The sequence below is a fragment of the Scatophagus argus genome, chromosome 15, assembly GCF_020382885.2.
Source record: "Scatophagus argus isolate fScaArg1 chromosome 15, fScaArg1.pri, whole genome shotgun sequence".
NCBI lineage: Eukaryota > Metazoa > Chordata > Actinopteri > Scatophagidae > Scatophagus > Scatophagus argus.
In genome coordinates, this window is record NC_058507.1 from 14,247,169 (window position 1) to 14,263,308 (window position 16,140).

General features: G+C 41.2%; 1 protein-coding gene across 3 annotated transcripts in view; it reads right to left on the reverse strand.

The window, feature by feature from the left end:
• LOC124071435 (pleckstrin homology domain-containing family G member 3) overlaps positions 1-15,993 on the reverse strand; it is a 37,359-nt gene extending 21,366 nt beyond the window's left edge. For all 3 annotated transcript variants that reach the window (XM_046411959.1, XM_046411958.1, XM_046411957.1), the window contains exons 1-2: positions 15,775-15,993; positions 9,223-9,290 (exon numbers count right to left, since the gene is read on the reverse strand). In XM_046411959.1, the coding sequence (XP_046267915.1) occupies positions 9,223-9,271 (49 nt within the window). In that variant the 5' untranslated portion in view covers positions 9,272-9,290; positions 15,775-15,993. The remainder of the gene's footprint in view (positions 1-9,222; positions 9,291-15,774) is intronic.
• Between the last annotated feature and the right edge of the window lie 147 nt (positions 15,994-16,140).

Consider the following 16,140-nt stretch of genomic DNA (forward strand, 5'->3'; position numbering starts at 1 on the left):
AAGATTTGTCATGTAATTTGAATTCAGACTAATAAATGGAAATCTACAAGGCACAAACCATCATTAAGTAAAAGATTAAATGAAATGACTCAACTAAGTATTGCCAAGTGGGGAAAGGGAGCATAATTGGCTGTTGATAGCCCACAGGTATAGTTTAAGTCATTAGTATGAAATACACTCAACCAGTGTTGACATGCTTGTAACATGAATGTGTTCATCATTAGATGTACATCATTAGTCAGCAGCCCACAGCTGATAACACAAACCTGATGTTGTGAGGAAAGGGTATTTCATCAATCTGCAACCAAACTGAATCACTATTAGCAAGCACCCTCCCTTGACTTAGCCCTCATATGCCATTTTACAGGGAACATTATTCACAGGTCTCCTTGGAATAAATAATGTTAAGCAAGACAAATTTTTTAACATGAGAGCGTGTGAAGTGCTTCAAGATAGTGAGGTATGGGTGTAGCTGTGGCCTAGAGGTTGGAGAAGCGGCTTATGATTGGAAGGTCTGCGCTGCGCTTGATGCAGCCCACTACTCCTGTGTGTCTCACTGCATGTTGCATGTGTGTGTGTTTCAATCAGTGATGGGTTAAATGCAGAGAAGTAATTTCCCAGCTTGGGATTAATAAAGTAACTTAAAAAAAAAAAAAAAAAAAAGAAGTCTTGAAAAAAAGTGTAAGGTGCAGCTGGATGATGGGCTTTACAAGAAGAATCAAACTGCCTTTCAGTTTATTCACACACACACACACACACACACACCCGTTCTGGCATCCTTAAACTTTCCATGAGTCAGTACTGAGCTCATGAGAGTCTCTTTCAGCTGCACAACTTACTCCACAATCCCCAGCAAGCTATCCCAACAACACAGTTCCCATGCAAGCCCTCACTCAGAGAAAAAGATGAGCTGGCAAGCAGAAGCTGACCACTAGAGAAAACTTTGTTTACGCTACGCGACAAATCACAGGGTTGATGGTGTAAAGGGAGTGCAGCGGTAAGCTATTACACTCACTACACCACTATGAATTAGAATGAGGCATCCGCTTCCTTTGCCACTTCAGTCTTTACATTTGGTTTTGAGATTTGGCGTGTCTGGCATGTGAAACTCCCTTTCTCCTTCCTTCTCTTTCTCACACCCAGTATCCCTTAATAATAATAATAATTATAACAGCTGCTGTGCTGCAGACTGCAGTCAATGCCAAGTTAAAGGGAGGGGGAAGAACAGCACAAATCAACACCATGTTTGCAAAGTTTCCACACTCTTCTAGTTAATCACTCAGAATCTATACTTATGTCTCCTTATGAACATGCCATGTGCCAAAATCAGACACGCCTGAGTAAAAAAGTAAACAATGGCAGTGTAGGGATACCATCTGTCTTATCCGACTTGAGGACATACTTGACTCCAGTACAAGCTCAGCTCCTACTACATTCACTTGACCACTTTACATACAGACTCTACAGGCAGCCATTATCTGTGTCTGATAGCACACACCACTTGATTTAAGGGGAAAACACCGCTGGTGGACCACTCAATGACTTAGTTGAAAGAGGTCATGCAGAGGAATGCAAACGATCTGGCCAACATGCAGGTCTAAGATAAGGCGAACACCAGATCCCGTGTGATGTAGTGCAAAGTGCTGCCATTCTGCCTGTCGCTCAGTACAAAGTCAAGTTCTGATCCCTCCACGTCATCAAGCTTGTACAGACAGACATGAAAATGCATTTAAGTCCTTGTTTTTCACCACTCAATATATTGCATATTAAACAATCATTACAACAGAGACACTATAAAAGCAGAGTGTCTGGGCTTGCTTGGTGCCACAGAGTCTCTTTAGCATCTGAAAACATTTATAACTAATCTCTGAGGGATCTCCCATGGCAGAGCTGTGTCACCCTATGCCACCCTGCTGTCAAATTTGGAGGACTGTGAAGTGTCTGGTGTCAAATTTAGCCTTTTAAAAACAAATAAGTTTAAGTTTTAATTTTAGTTTTCATTTAAATGAAGCACGATTAGGCTGTTTTTAAATGTTTCTTTTCAGTGTATTTGTCCTCTCTCATTGTGTCAGCGGTGTCATGGCTTTTTGCAGGTTTCTGCATGGTTTTGCATGTCTTTGCAGTGTTAACAACCATTGCCTTGATAATAAAATGAAAATGTACAAACATACTAAATGTCTTGTCACATTCAAGCAGTTTTCCCTTCAGCAAAGGAGAATGATCAAAGACAAGCAAAGTTTTCTGACTGCTTTAAGAGCAAATTTGTTGGCATTAACTTTATTGCTAGGAAAAACAGTTGTTGGAATTCATCCTTTAAAGCTCAAATGCCGATTGTTTTGGCAATAACTGCAGGGAAAGGTCTATAAAAAGAAACCACTATAACGGGCAGTGAACAGTACGCTCTAGTTTAAACCTGTTTTGTAGAGACGAGGCAAAGGCATTCACACATAACATCTGCACACTTTTGAACACTCAATTCACCCGCCATTGTTAAATTACAGCTCTGATAACTGTTCTTTAAACACTTAAGTTAAAGCACACTGATGGCAACAATGACAGCAGTTGAAATAAATAATAGAGGGAATCTTTACAGACACGCAAGTAAAAGTCAGATTCAGAGGAAGGGGTAGACTTCAAATTGTTCATATCAAGCTGCTATCATGCTGTTAGCAGCGTAATCTGGAGTGTAATTTGGAAGCAGATTATTTGTATCAAACCACAAAAAACATCCCCACCACTTCCTTCTTTCAGTTAAGAGGACAGACCTGTTAAATCATAACGTACACAGGATGGTTGCACAGCTAAGTATATGGTCCACAACCAAATTTCCATTTGAGCCAAGCCATGGGTTTCTACATTCACACACTGCAATTTCACAAAGTATACTACCTCAACAAAACACAACACTCTCCTTTGTTTCAGCACTGCATCAATACAGTCATAACTCACAGAAACAACCATTAACCCAGACAAGGCTACAGAGCTAGTATAGTATTTGGACTGCACAGACAACCTCAATAACGCACTGCAGTTTTTTTCTTTTCTCAAAATCCATTTAGTCAAAACAAAGTCAACAGCAGCAATGTTAATTAATGGATTGCATTATATCAGCTGCTTGTGTGTGAACAGATTAGTAATGTTGTTGCTAAAGGAAAAATGGTTGGAATTCCAGAAAAAAGACCTCCCAAACCCCCTCATTGTAATTCTTTGAATTCCAGTTTCCTGGCTGTTAAGCCGAGGTTAACATTTACAGACAAAGGTGTTAATACTACAAGCATGACCTTCCTTTCTCTTTTGTTGCTTCCCTGAATCCAAATCCCCTGGACAGTGGTTTACATTAATGCAGTGCTAGCATCCGCTAATACAACCTGTAACCAGACAGTTGCAATGCGATTTTGGATGTGAAGAAAAAGCCAATGAAGGGTACATATGAATGGCAAAGAATATCGTCAGACATATGACAGGTGCTTTAGTGTAAATGCTTCAGTCTGTTTCCGTATCTCTGAAAGCAGACAGGACATTCACTCACCGAGGGGCTCAATGACTAATCAGTCTAGAACTAACAATGTGAAGTCTATGGCGTTTCCATTTCTTTCTGAGCTTATCATAAAGTTAACAATGCAGACAATTCACAAACCCGCCTGCCTCTGACATCATGGCAATATGACTGACAAGCAGTGTCTGCCTAATAGGGTGGTGCATGAGGAGAACAGAAACACTGAAATGAATACCGCAGCACCTGGTTGTTAACTTTTCTGAAAGGCTACAGACAACAGAGGTGATCTGTATCTGTCTGAAGTTATCTGTGCGTGGCACACAAAAGTATTTGCAAGCTTACATGAAAACAATCTTCAGATGCTTTTCAACTATATATTACCACCTTCTGTGATAAGCCACAACATGCAACTATGACGTTAGTCGGTTGCAAAATCCTGCGATGATGTGACTTGCATTTTCACATCAGTTCATGCAAACCAGCCTCCATGCAAATTCTACCCTGGATAAGCTACCATCTTCTTTTCTCCAACATCTAAACACATACCATATCTAAACACATACACATACCTGCCTTAACATTTACATACTTACAATAAAAAGATACGTTGCATAATACAACATCTACTTCACTCGGTATTAAGAAACAAATTAGACACAAACAAGGGTAACAACACCGTCAGTCTAAAAATTAGGATGCACTATGGAAAGTGTTACAAGTGTATAACAACATAATAAAGATGATTATCCCTGTCAAGTTGAACTGATTATATATTAAAATGTTTTTTATACCGCAAAACTGTATATAAATGCCCTTACTGTCATTCGTACATGTTGTAATGTGTCAATCCTGCAATTACCTTAAAGACAGCAGTGATGAGATTTGTCCATCAAAGCAAAAAACCTGAAAGAACAAAGTGTGAAAATCCTGGATGATTTCTAAATCATCACCTCTAATCCTTCCAACTACTGTTTTTAATGTGACAGATGAGGAGTGTGTACTGCACAGTAAAAGGGGAGCTGTCTCTGAGTAAGACACACCTTTGTGACTGCTTCAGGTGAACTCACTAGGACCCCGAGTCAAACTTTATTGTAAATTTGACTATGACAATCCAATAATAACCAAGAGTGCCAGAATTCCTGCTACTCCGTCTGCCTTTTGTTTTCTAACCAAATCAGGGAGGAAAAACAGGAACAACACAGCACACATCTCTGTTCAGCATGCAAATGCTTATCCTAAAGCTGCAAGAGCTTGTAGCATCAGTAAATTACTTTCTCTCTCCAGAGGGAAACTGATAGCAGATCACAGATGTCATGCTGAGACACCTTGACTCCTCTAAACATTTTGCAGCCTGTGGCAAGTCTGTCATTTGCATCCGTGTTAAGCATTTTTCTGAGCATAGAAAGCAAACAATACAAGTAAGAGTGGCAGCACTGTGGACACAACATCTCCCTGCAAAATACAAGCCCCTGCCTGCTCTGTTATTAGTAATACCTCACACAGCCGCTCCTGCTTGATTCACACTGACTCACGTATCAAACAGTGACGAATCTGAACCCAGCATACTATGAATCACATCACACTAGCTTGACTATACCTGCAATTGCATAGTCAATACAATAAAACTGTGAAATGTGGGTAATTTCAGTGCTCAGTCTCATCACATTGAGCAATCTGGGAGGATCATCTGGGAAGAAATAGTTTTCTGTGTGCCTGGCACCATCTTAGCACATTTATAACAAATAGGTTTCTTTAACTATTGGCTATTTGTGATACATACACAACTCCCAGCAACATTTACAACGTTTCTTATAACACACTTAATCTTCCTTGACAAAAAACATAATCAAAGCAAATTCTTGCTGTCTTTTCACCTGTTTTTCTTTACTATTCGCACAGGGCAATTATTTAGTGGAGATTCCGACTGGCCATAAAGAGAACTTTCACCTCCTACATAAAATCATGTAACAAGGTGGAAAATCCTGCTTTCTAATTGGTTGATTAGTATGTTCACTCACAAGGAAGAAAAGAAACAACAACTTCATAACAACTCTCGAGGAGACCACTAATCTGCCAACTGTTTCAGAGCCAAGGGCACAGTGTGTGACCCTGTTTCCTTGGGGGACAAAGAGGGAATCATGTTTTGCAGTATGTCTTAGTAAAGCCCTTCCGCCTCTCAAGATCACTCTGAACTTCCATCTTTAACACCTCTCGACAACCTCTGGCACTCAACTCCTTCCCGAGTGGCTGTTGGGAGACACAGAGGTAGTCTTGTCCTGATCCCACTGGGAAGAACTCCTCCCCACCTGGCAACGGTGAATGGTTGCCCTGCAGGAGGACAGGAGGCACAAGCATAAAGGGTGCCTCTGGGGATTAGGCCCTCAAGTCCTCAGAGGCCATTATCAAACAGCATGGGTCAGAACACTGGAGATTAGACACAGAGACGGATGGCCTGGATTGATTTCTTATCCCTTGATGGAGGAAAGAATTTAGGTCAATTAAGGGGTTTTCTGCTTTAAAAGTCCTTCACATGTACAAGACCGTTTGATTTACACATCTTTGGTCTCACAAGGAGCTTTTAATGCTGTGTTAATAATTAGCCTGAAGGTCGGTAAATAAACCACAGTGGACAACGGAGGCTGAGTAAACACACACAAACTGAACCTGCATTCCACACTGACAGTCAAGGTCAAAACATTAAGCTGGGAAGTTCTGGGGATTTCTGGTGTTTAAATATGAAACTAACTATGCTTTGTTTAGGCTACAAATTTCACTTTTTTACTGGGCATAGTTAAACACCAAGATGTCTTTGTTAGATTTTTTTAGATGCTTGACGTGCTTGCAAAAAAGAAATGTACTGTTGGATTGGACAGTCATTATAGCAAAACAGGCCACTAAAGGGAAACACTAAAGCTAATATAAAGGGAAAGAATTACCATTTACATGTTTGTGGGTTCAACCTTATAACGTACACCAACAATGCACAGGATGAGGGAAAGGACAAAATTTAAGAATGTAATTTATGTTTCAAAGAAGCAGGTTTCTCTAAGTACAAACAGGACAAATCTCAAAAAGCTCAAACTTAATCCTGTAAACCTCCTCTGAGCTCAAGCTCGGCCCTTAAAGGATCCAGCTGTGCCAGCTAACCTCACTGCATAGGCATGTGATGATCCACTTAGGAGACTCCTCCATCAACAAGCCCCCCTTCTAAGAGTCCTTCAGGCACTTGCACACAGCCAGCTTTGGGTCTATTCAAAACTCGCATTTCCTTTAGACATCACACGCCATCTGGGCCCTGTGGTGTGGGTCCATTGTAAACTTTACCACCAATCTCACAGTCTACAACCAAACTGCTGTCCTGTTAGCGCCTCTTTGCAGAGTCCAACCAGGCTGGGGGCAGGACAGCTGTGTGAAGACACTACATTTACTTCCCATCAAGCTGTTTATCACATGCAGTGTTATAAAGGGTGTGATGCTGTTTATCCTCTACGTTAGGCCTTAATAACCCTCACTGTACACGGCAGTCAAATGAGGAATTTGACAGTTTGCTTTGGCACTCACTTGTCTACTTTACTAAACACAGAACAAATATGTTTTGTCATGCAATAATAAATTACAAGAACAGTATTAATCTAATAAATCATCTTTTACAATAAGCTATACTCATAAACCAACACTGTGTTTGCCATTACATCTTCCTTGTCACTAAAATATCCTAATACATTGCATGTCTGATTACAAAACACCACCTGAATGTTAAGTGTTACAGAGGAAGCCTGTAACTAATGTGGGTAATCCAGTGGAAGAGCTCTATAGGAGGAATGCCACTGTAGGAGGCTGTAAAATCATTTACAGTGAAATAAATTCTTTTGTGAGGAATAAGGGAGTCTGAGCCAAACAATGAAATGAAATACAGTGAATGTGGAATTCTATTGCAACAGTTGTTATGTTATATAAAGATTTACAACTTCTGCAACACCGCTAAGATGTTGTGAACATAGACGACAGGAAGCTGTCAGGAGTGCGTGTATGACTACAAAAACAGGAGTTGCTGCAGGCTCACCTGAGGCTGCCAGTGATTAACACTACAGGCAATTAAGCAGAGAAGGAGTTCCAGATGAAGAGCTCAACTGACATGCCCACTCATAGATGCAGCCATCCCTGCCATTATATGTCTATGTCCACAGCCCTATGCCCACTGGTCTGGAAAACCTGCAGTGAATGGAGATGATCCATCTGTCCCCCCCAAAACCCCTTTAAAGCTGTACATTCTGCACACACAGCTACATTCCTGCCTGGGGTTAAGTAGGTCAGAGGGAACCCTTATCTTTGAAAGAGATGATTCATGCTGCCTCAGGTCTGTTGAAGCCTGGGTGAGTCTCTGTCATTTGATTGACAGGCTAGATGTGCATTTTTAATCTGATATATTTCATATATGGTGTACAAGGATTGCAATCATGCTGGGTCACATTCTACCATGGTGATGAAAACTTAGTTTAGGTGGAAATTTTGAGGGATCTCATGTAGGTTCTCGTCATCCAGTTCTGGAAAAGGAAATTCAAAGTGCAGAACAACAGCAAAACTTTCAAAAGCTGAAAGGAACATCTGGGCAATGCAGTCTGGTATTGGTGAAACTAATCAATACTGGTTCTTTTCACTTCAGAAGTCCTTGATCAGTCAGATGAATTGGACCTGGATTGTCATCATAATCTTTTTACTATTTACCTTGACCAGACAGGGAGGCTCTCTTCCACCACATGCATTCCTCCTGCCTGTTAACCACATCCAATCATCACCTCATACGAATAACACATTACCAACAGCCCTGTCCCTTAATTACCATCTATCCATCCACAGCAGGGGAGTTGGGGCAGTCACGCTTTAACTCGAACTGGCAGTCAAACAAAATCAGTCTGAAAATGTTTCAGCTGCAAGTGGGTGTTCTGTCATGCCAAGGTGAGTTCACACTGGACATCTGAGCTGCAAAATGCTTTGTGAGAACATGTAATCATTGCAGGGTGGCCTTTTGAGGAAATAGAGACACAAATTTTCATGAGGGCGGCACACGTCTCCTCCGGCCAAAAGCCTCTGTTGGCCAAAGCTGAACCAAAGTGACAGGCGCAGAGGAAAAGGGAACCATTGACACACTGGTATTCTTCAGCCAAAGTGGAAGCTCAGCGCCAAATGTGTTCAGTAGAAAACAGAGGAGGCGTGGGAGAGGGGGGAGGGCGGGTTGAGGGACAGAGCAGGCAAACAGTTACAAAGAGGCCCTGTGTCAATGCTGTAGCTCTGCGACTGAAGATAATGAACACTAAAATAATATGTAATTTGAGTGGCCCCCAGCATACAAGGTCAGCACTGCTGGCTACACCAACCATCTTAGCTGTCTGTGATTCTGACACATTCTGGTTTGATGTGCAAGTGTTCAGGGGTTTCAGCTGTATAAGAAGGGTTTGGCCGAGCTCCACAGCCACACAAAGAGCCTCTCTGCCAGTCTGGACTGTAGGAGGGAAGTTCATTGCTCTCTCAGCTCTGCCTCGGTACATTTCCTCTATTCTTCCATTTCAAGCATTTTTCCATTCACCTCTTCAGTACTTCTGCGGTATGTTAGCACACTGTCCAGGTTAACCACATGTATCGACTTATTAAAATGCCATGTTATCAGACTTGTCCATTCAGACACAGCAATTATCAAAGCATAGTGAATGAGATTGCTTTTGTCTTACCTTCCTCCATTGAGCCCTGGTGGAGAGCAGAAAGGGACCCCTCTGGCATGGCACTCAGGCCTCTGGAGCTGACAAAACAAAACATGGGGACTCAAACACAATCCAGGTAGTTTAAACTTCTTTACTTCTTATATTGGACTTTTTAAGTTTTTAATTCTTTCCTCAAGTGAGCCACGCTTTCTCTAATGGCCTAGCTCACCAAAGGCCAACCAGCTTCAGTCTATTCAGGTCTTATATAAAAAGGAAATGCTTCTCATTCCCCTGCTCACTGCTCTTCATTCCCTCATGCCAGCCACTTGCGAATATATAGCAAAGCAGGGGCTGAGGCATACACAGTAGAGGAAACAGTGGTATGAGTCCATGCTAATGAGCAGAGAAAGGGCAGGAGGGGGTTGGAATGACAACAGTCCAACTTAATATGAATGTGTACCCAAAGTATTTTGAAGCTACAAAGTTAAAGGTTTTGGCATTTGAGAACCTCTGTGACTGCAATTTGAAGTGCATCAGTTACGTACTTTTAATTGAGGTATAACTCAAAATTGATTTCAGCCTTGCTTTACAAAAAGAAAATGGATACACTACTACAAATATGAATACCCGTGGCCCAAAACTACTAAAAAATGAAACAGACAAGCCCAACAAAACAGGTACAGAGTCCGCCAAAATAACGTATACATCAGGAAAAAAGGGTAATGCCATCTATTGGGAAAACAGCGTACAACAGTACACAGTGCTATCATAATTTGATCAAACTTCGAAAGAGGAATCTATATGTATAGAAGTACTTATACAAATTAAATATTTATGCATGTTTTTCTTTTCCTGATGTGTGTATACATTATTTTGACTGACTCTGTACATTTCATATAAGCCTGTATTGTTTGTACATATGTGATAAACAGCGGTTACAAATAAATTCAGGCCACATCAAAACAAGTTATCTCATAAGCAACCCCGCGAGATTACAGGTGCACTCTGGTGGCACGTTTTTTTCTGATCCCTCATGCCAGGCTGCGGTGCTGTTAATGATGTGGCGCGTCCCCTCCAAGCCACTCTGCTGCCAGTTTCTCACATCACTGCCTCTCTTGCTCCTTACAACAAATTAACATGGAAGACTGTGCATGAGAACTTGTCTCTCTGTGATTCCTGGTGAGCCTCAGGCCTTTTAAACATCAAATTCTTCAGCCAGCTAGATCAGAGGAGCGGGAATTCTTCAGGGATTAGGATGGGCATTGTTCCTAGTGCGTTTGCTGGCCACTGTGCCGAGCTGACAGCCAGGCCAGCCGAGGCCAAATCCAGGCCACTGCCAGGAGGTTCGCCAATTAAGATGTGCAGGAATGCAAGGAGAAGAATCACAGAGCTGGATCCACATATTACGACGGCTGTTTCACTGTAGGGTCCCTGCAGCTGCAGCCTGGACTCAAGCAGAGACTGTTTACTACATGGAGGATGAAGCAGCCATAAAATTCTTATTATTTTGTGTTCATTCTATAGCAAAGCACAAAAAGTGCACAAGGAAAAAACTTATCCATCCTATCAAATGACATTTATGCCCTTTTTTGGACTCATAAGTTAAGTATGTGGGACTTATTTACTTAACTCTGTGGAGTGTTTGACCATTAGCAGCACCACAGAGAAGCATTTGCATCTCACAAGGATGCACAAGGACATACATGCAAACATACTGGCACAGAGGAACACGGCACATATTAAATTCAACAGCTTCATGATATTCCACTGCTTTACAGTTGGTTAGCAGTAACACACCAAGTAACCTTGCAAGACTCCAACAAAGGTAAAGAAGAGGACAACTGTTAACTGGTAAAGATGTAAACAATGCAGGCTTTAAAATATTCTTTAAAAAAATTATTATCACTGGTAGTAAAAAAATCTAACAAAACTATATATTTATGTTGTTGCACCTTACTCTTCTCTGTTGTAAGTAAGATGTATTCTAACTTGTACATGTTGAGGTTGTTGTCCTTATGTTAAGTGAGGGCAGAAAGTTCAAACACTTTTGGAAGGTGGTACACAACATGACTGCCAAGGTTTTGGAAATTCTCTTGGACATTACACCAATATGGTAGGTCTTTGGCACAGAATCGCATCGCTGAAAAGACTCTATATCTGCAAAGCCATAATATTACATACCCAGCAAAGACCCCTAACATGTAATCAGTTCAAAGACACTCTGAAAGAAAAACTACATCTGGAACAACATTTAGTGTACTTTCTAAAAATAAGGAGGATATCTTTCCCAGAACATGGGAAAAATCAGTTCTGCAAATGTTTTATGAGGAAGAAAATCCATTCAGCAGGCCTCAAGGATACAAACATTGGAATTTTGTGAGAAACATGAAAGAAACTGTAATGAAGTGATTGAGATTAGAAATATTTCAACAAAAATCACAAACTTTTCCTTCTTAATGTAGGCTCTTGGTGACATTTTTTTAACTCATGACAGTAACGTCATGTAATATTATCTAATCACTTTCCAGAGTATCTTTTTGTATGTTAACGCTGAACAAAACTTCCAGGTTTTAATATTCTTCAAAAACTGACCAAACCAGCTAACATCACCATTTAAACCTGGTTTGCCTTGAATTAAACATGGTACTAACTGAACCTTGGTGAATTTTTGAGACCAAAGCATATAACTAATGCTGTAAGACAAGCAGGTTTATGCTAAGTCAGTTCAGCACTGCTACAATAACATTCTCAAAGAATGAAGCCTCACAGCTTTTCATTAAGATTGGCCAAGTGATTTTCAAGGGGTGGGTTACTTTGTGTAAGCTGCAGGACCAGTATTCATGTCGAGGGGCAGTCTTTGCACTTGTCTTGGTGAACAGTGAACTAATAAAATCCTCTGACAATCCCACCTACTATGACCTATGAGCTAACCCCACTTAATGACCAAACCAAAACTATGCTAATCTGTATGTTGTCAACGAGAGGCTAGACTAGGAATAATAGGCTCAAAATCTATACATGCTGTAGACGTCCGGGTATTAAAAATGTTTTCCAATGTCTCACTAAAAGCTGTTGGTGGGTGTAGAAATGTTTTGATAAAGTATGACATGGTAGGACATAGTAAAGCAGTGAAACTCACAATCTTAACACATCTGGACAGAATTGAACAATTGTAACTCATTAACTCTCACCTCCTATTTGCTGACATGTGGCAAAATCTTTGTTTTCCTATGGGGGGGGGCACAACCAAATTTCAAATCCTAAAGAAAACACTACATAAAGGCCAACATTCATGCCAGGCTAGCTGGCCACCTGTGCTTGAACTAGCTGCCATTTCACACAAATGGAGAGCATTTGGTTCCCACAGCTGACGACTGAATTACCCGCAGCATGAACCTCCCGCTTGGGAATCTGCAACTTGCCCCTTAATTGAGGACAGATGCTGCAAGAGCCAATCTGATGGTTTTTAAAAGCAAGACCTGCAATGGATCGCTTCTTCAGATGGGCTGATAAACTTCCTTGTTCCTGTAATAGCTAGGCTTTATGCTGATCCAGGCAGTCAAAGTCTGAATTCCTTTCTTGAAAACACAACAAACAGATGATTAAGGGGGACAGATGCTGACAAGATACAGCACTCTTGCAAATAAAGAGAAAATTTTATAATGAGTCATCACCACAAATGTGCTAAATGCCTCACTCTGGGATAACATGCACAGACAAACATATACCTTGAACTAAGACCTAAGGCCTAACATGTTAAAGGAAAAAGGGTCCTGGGGGGGTGATGACTATCTGGAGTATTTTTCACCACTGACAGCTAGTCAAGGTTATGAGAGAACTGAAACCACTGAATGTGTCTAGAGGGGAAGCCCAAGGAGACATGCCACTTTCTCTGTCTCTTCAGGAAGGGTTACAAGAGGCAAAGAGGAGTCAGTGAGGATGTGATATCATACTTGACCAGAAAAAGTGTTATTGGTTGTCAAGATAGCCGTCAATTAACAGACTGTGTTTATAATTAAATCCTGATGTGTTATTCTAACTGTGGAGCCTCTGAAGAAAACTCCCATCCACCAGGAGTACTAGTGACGATGCTCACAACTGATTACATACAAAAAAGAAAACTTAATCAGCCTTTTGTGCAATAATTAACAGCACAAATTGTTTTTCTTCCTTGTGTGGAACAAGGAGAAGCTAAAAATAGTCCAGAGAATTCCTGCTGCACTTCTCTCTCACAGTAGGAGGCCTACTGCATCACGCTGCATTCACCGTTTGCCCCAACAAGGCCCACGGGAATCTGAATGTATGACATAAGACCCTTGGGATGTCTCTAGTCAGACATGAAGGAACGGGTTTCTTTCAGACACCATCAGTCAGGACGGATGTTTACGTTTAGAACAAATAAAAATTAAACCTGGCATGGCAGGCAGAGGTCCAAGGTCCTACAGACTAACAGAGACAGAGAGTCTTTATTATTTCAGCATTGGTGCCATGTTTATCTTCCAAGACCTCTCTCTCACCCTCTAACCCCATCTACCCTGGTAGAAAATATCTCCTGACAAACAGCCTTTCTCTGAGTGGGCTCTTTCCCACATTACTCCTGCAGTTCATCCCCTGACACACAGGCCTTAAGAGACTAACAGCTTTTCATTCACTGGGGAAAACAATAAACCCATACGCTGTCTCTTCATCTCAATCAAATCCACAGCCTCCACAAAAGCGCTGTCCAACCCGCAACTTCACACAGACACACAACATATGAGCCTCTTATTTTAGTTCACTGCATTTTAGAGCAAGCTGCTTAGATGTGGCGATAAGTTATCCATCCCAATGAACACCCAAGGGGCACTTTGGGGAGTTCTGCCCATATGGTGCACGTAGGCCCCAGCCAAAATAGTCCTTAATGGGAGAATAATCATTCCCTGCTGTGCTGAAAAGGGAGAAGCAGCAATTTTCACCTCACCCATCAATGACCTTTAACCACAGAATGCATACCTGGCAAGTGAAGTTGGCAAGTGCCATCTTGATTGGCAAATGACAAGTGAAGACTTACAGATCTTCAACATTATAAATGATAGCCAGCAGTGGTAGCCATAATGTCTTGCAGTGCATAGTAGAAGGCTGCTAAAATTAGAAAGCAATGCTTCAAACAGAAGTAAAGTATGCCCATTTAAAGGTGCATTACACCACATCTTCAGGCACGCAGCTCCCTCATACCTTTGTGGGGGGCTTGTCAACATTATAACAACAAAAACCTCCCTTGGGTGTCTGGAATGCTAAATCGCTTATGGCACACACTCTTCATTTACAAACAAACGCAAAGTTGACAGGTCTCGTTTAGAGTCAACCTTTAACTGGCATAGTGTATTCTGAGCTGTAACTTGCAAAAGCTGGAACTTTATGTCCTCAGGAGGTCCTGCGCTGAATCACTCAAGGTGACTGATGAAAAGCCCAGACACTGTTTTTTTTTTTTTTTTAGAGTTATGAGGTCTCCATAGATGAAACCACCTATGCATTCTGCAGCTCTGGTAATTTTAGCACAGCTGCAGCATACCAAGACTCAGGAAGAAGGAATAAAGTGCCAACTCTGAGATCCAAGATACACTTGGGCAGTTTCCTGTCTGGACCACCTGGAAGAGAACTGTTTATCACATTGAGGCAACATTTATCTGAAATGAAGTTGAGAGGTTATTGTCTGAAAGGTCAAGTGAGGTCAAAGGAGTAGAAAAATTCTTTTCACTGGTAACTGATTGATTTTGTCCCATTCTTCTACAACAGCTGGTGGGGAAAGTCATTGACCTATGAACAACCTGCATTTAAAGCCTGACTGTGGCTCACTGGGGTGCTCATTAGAAAAAAACTATTAGGTTTGCTGGGGCCAAGTATGGGCACCATAGGGGGTGGGAATGGGATGCAGGGAAAGAGGAAATGGCAAATGACTCATATACACCATGGAGGTTAGTATGTCTCACAAGTCAAGTCTGACATCAATGCATTAGAAAGATAATGGAAAAATATCATCCAGTAAAGATACAGACTCCAGCAGCTGATCAAAGTTCACTCAACTGAGAGTGTTTTGGATCAAAGACAAACATTTCTTATCTGACTGAAACTCCTGCACCATCCAGGGCTTATAGCTTGGACGTTGTGAAATTATATGAAGCAAAACTGCGCATAAAACCTGTAAGGTTAACCTTATGCAACGTAAAAGGCGGAGAAGCTCATCTCAGAGAATGTGTTTAAGTATTTCACATCCTAAAGGCTGAATTCGAGAACAAAAAGACACGCATGCAGATGTTTTTTTTTTTAACTTTCACACTGCGGCGTTTAATTAATCACAGTTTGTTTTGGTGAAATGGAGCTTTGGTAAACCGATACATTTAAGCCGTTTTTCGGTTTTTAACGGCAGCTCAAGGCGAGTCTGGCAGACCCAATTAAAGTTCAGTGTTTTTTTTTAACAGTCCTCAAAAACACACTATAAGTATCGACTGAAGAGAACCCCCTCTGACATGCAGTTCATTTTGCATCACAGCTAGCGTTGAGTTAGCTAAGATTTAGTAAAGTAGTCAAAAGCAGTTCACGTACCTAACTTCGACAACTTATTTCCTTTCAACGATTTTGCTCCGCTGTAAAACTTTTCTCCGTAGTCTCTTTACGAAGTTCTTAAAGTTACTCCGCTAGTTAGTTTCTTCTTTTCACATGTTAAAAGCAGCCCGGACGACACACATCCCACCGTAGGTCATCAGCTTGCACTGGGTCCAACCACCAAACACTGATGCATCTTTGAAGAACGGACAAGAACTGACGCTGCATTCACGACCTGCCAGAAATATAGCAACTACAACTTGTTAGTGAACGCAAGTGACTTACAGACGAATGGGATTTTTTTTCTTTTGATTATAACTCTTAATGACTTCACATGGTAAAATTACATTTTATCCATCCCTGCTA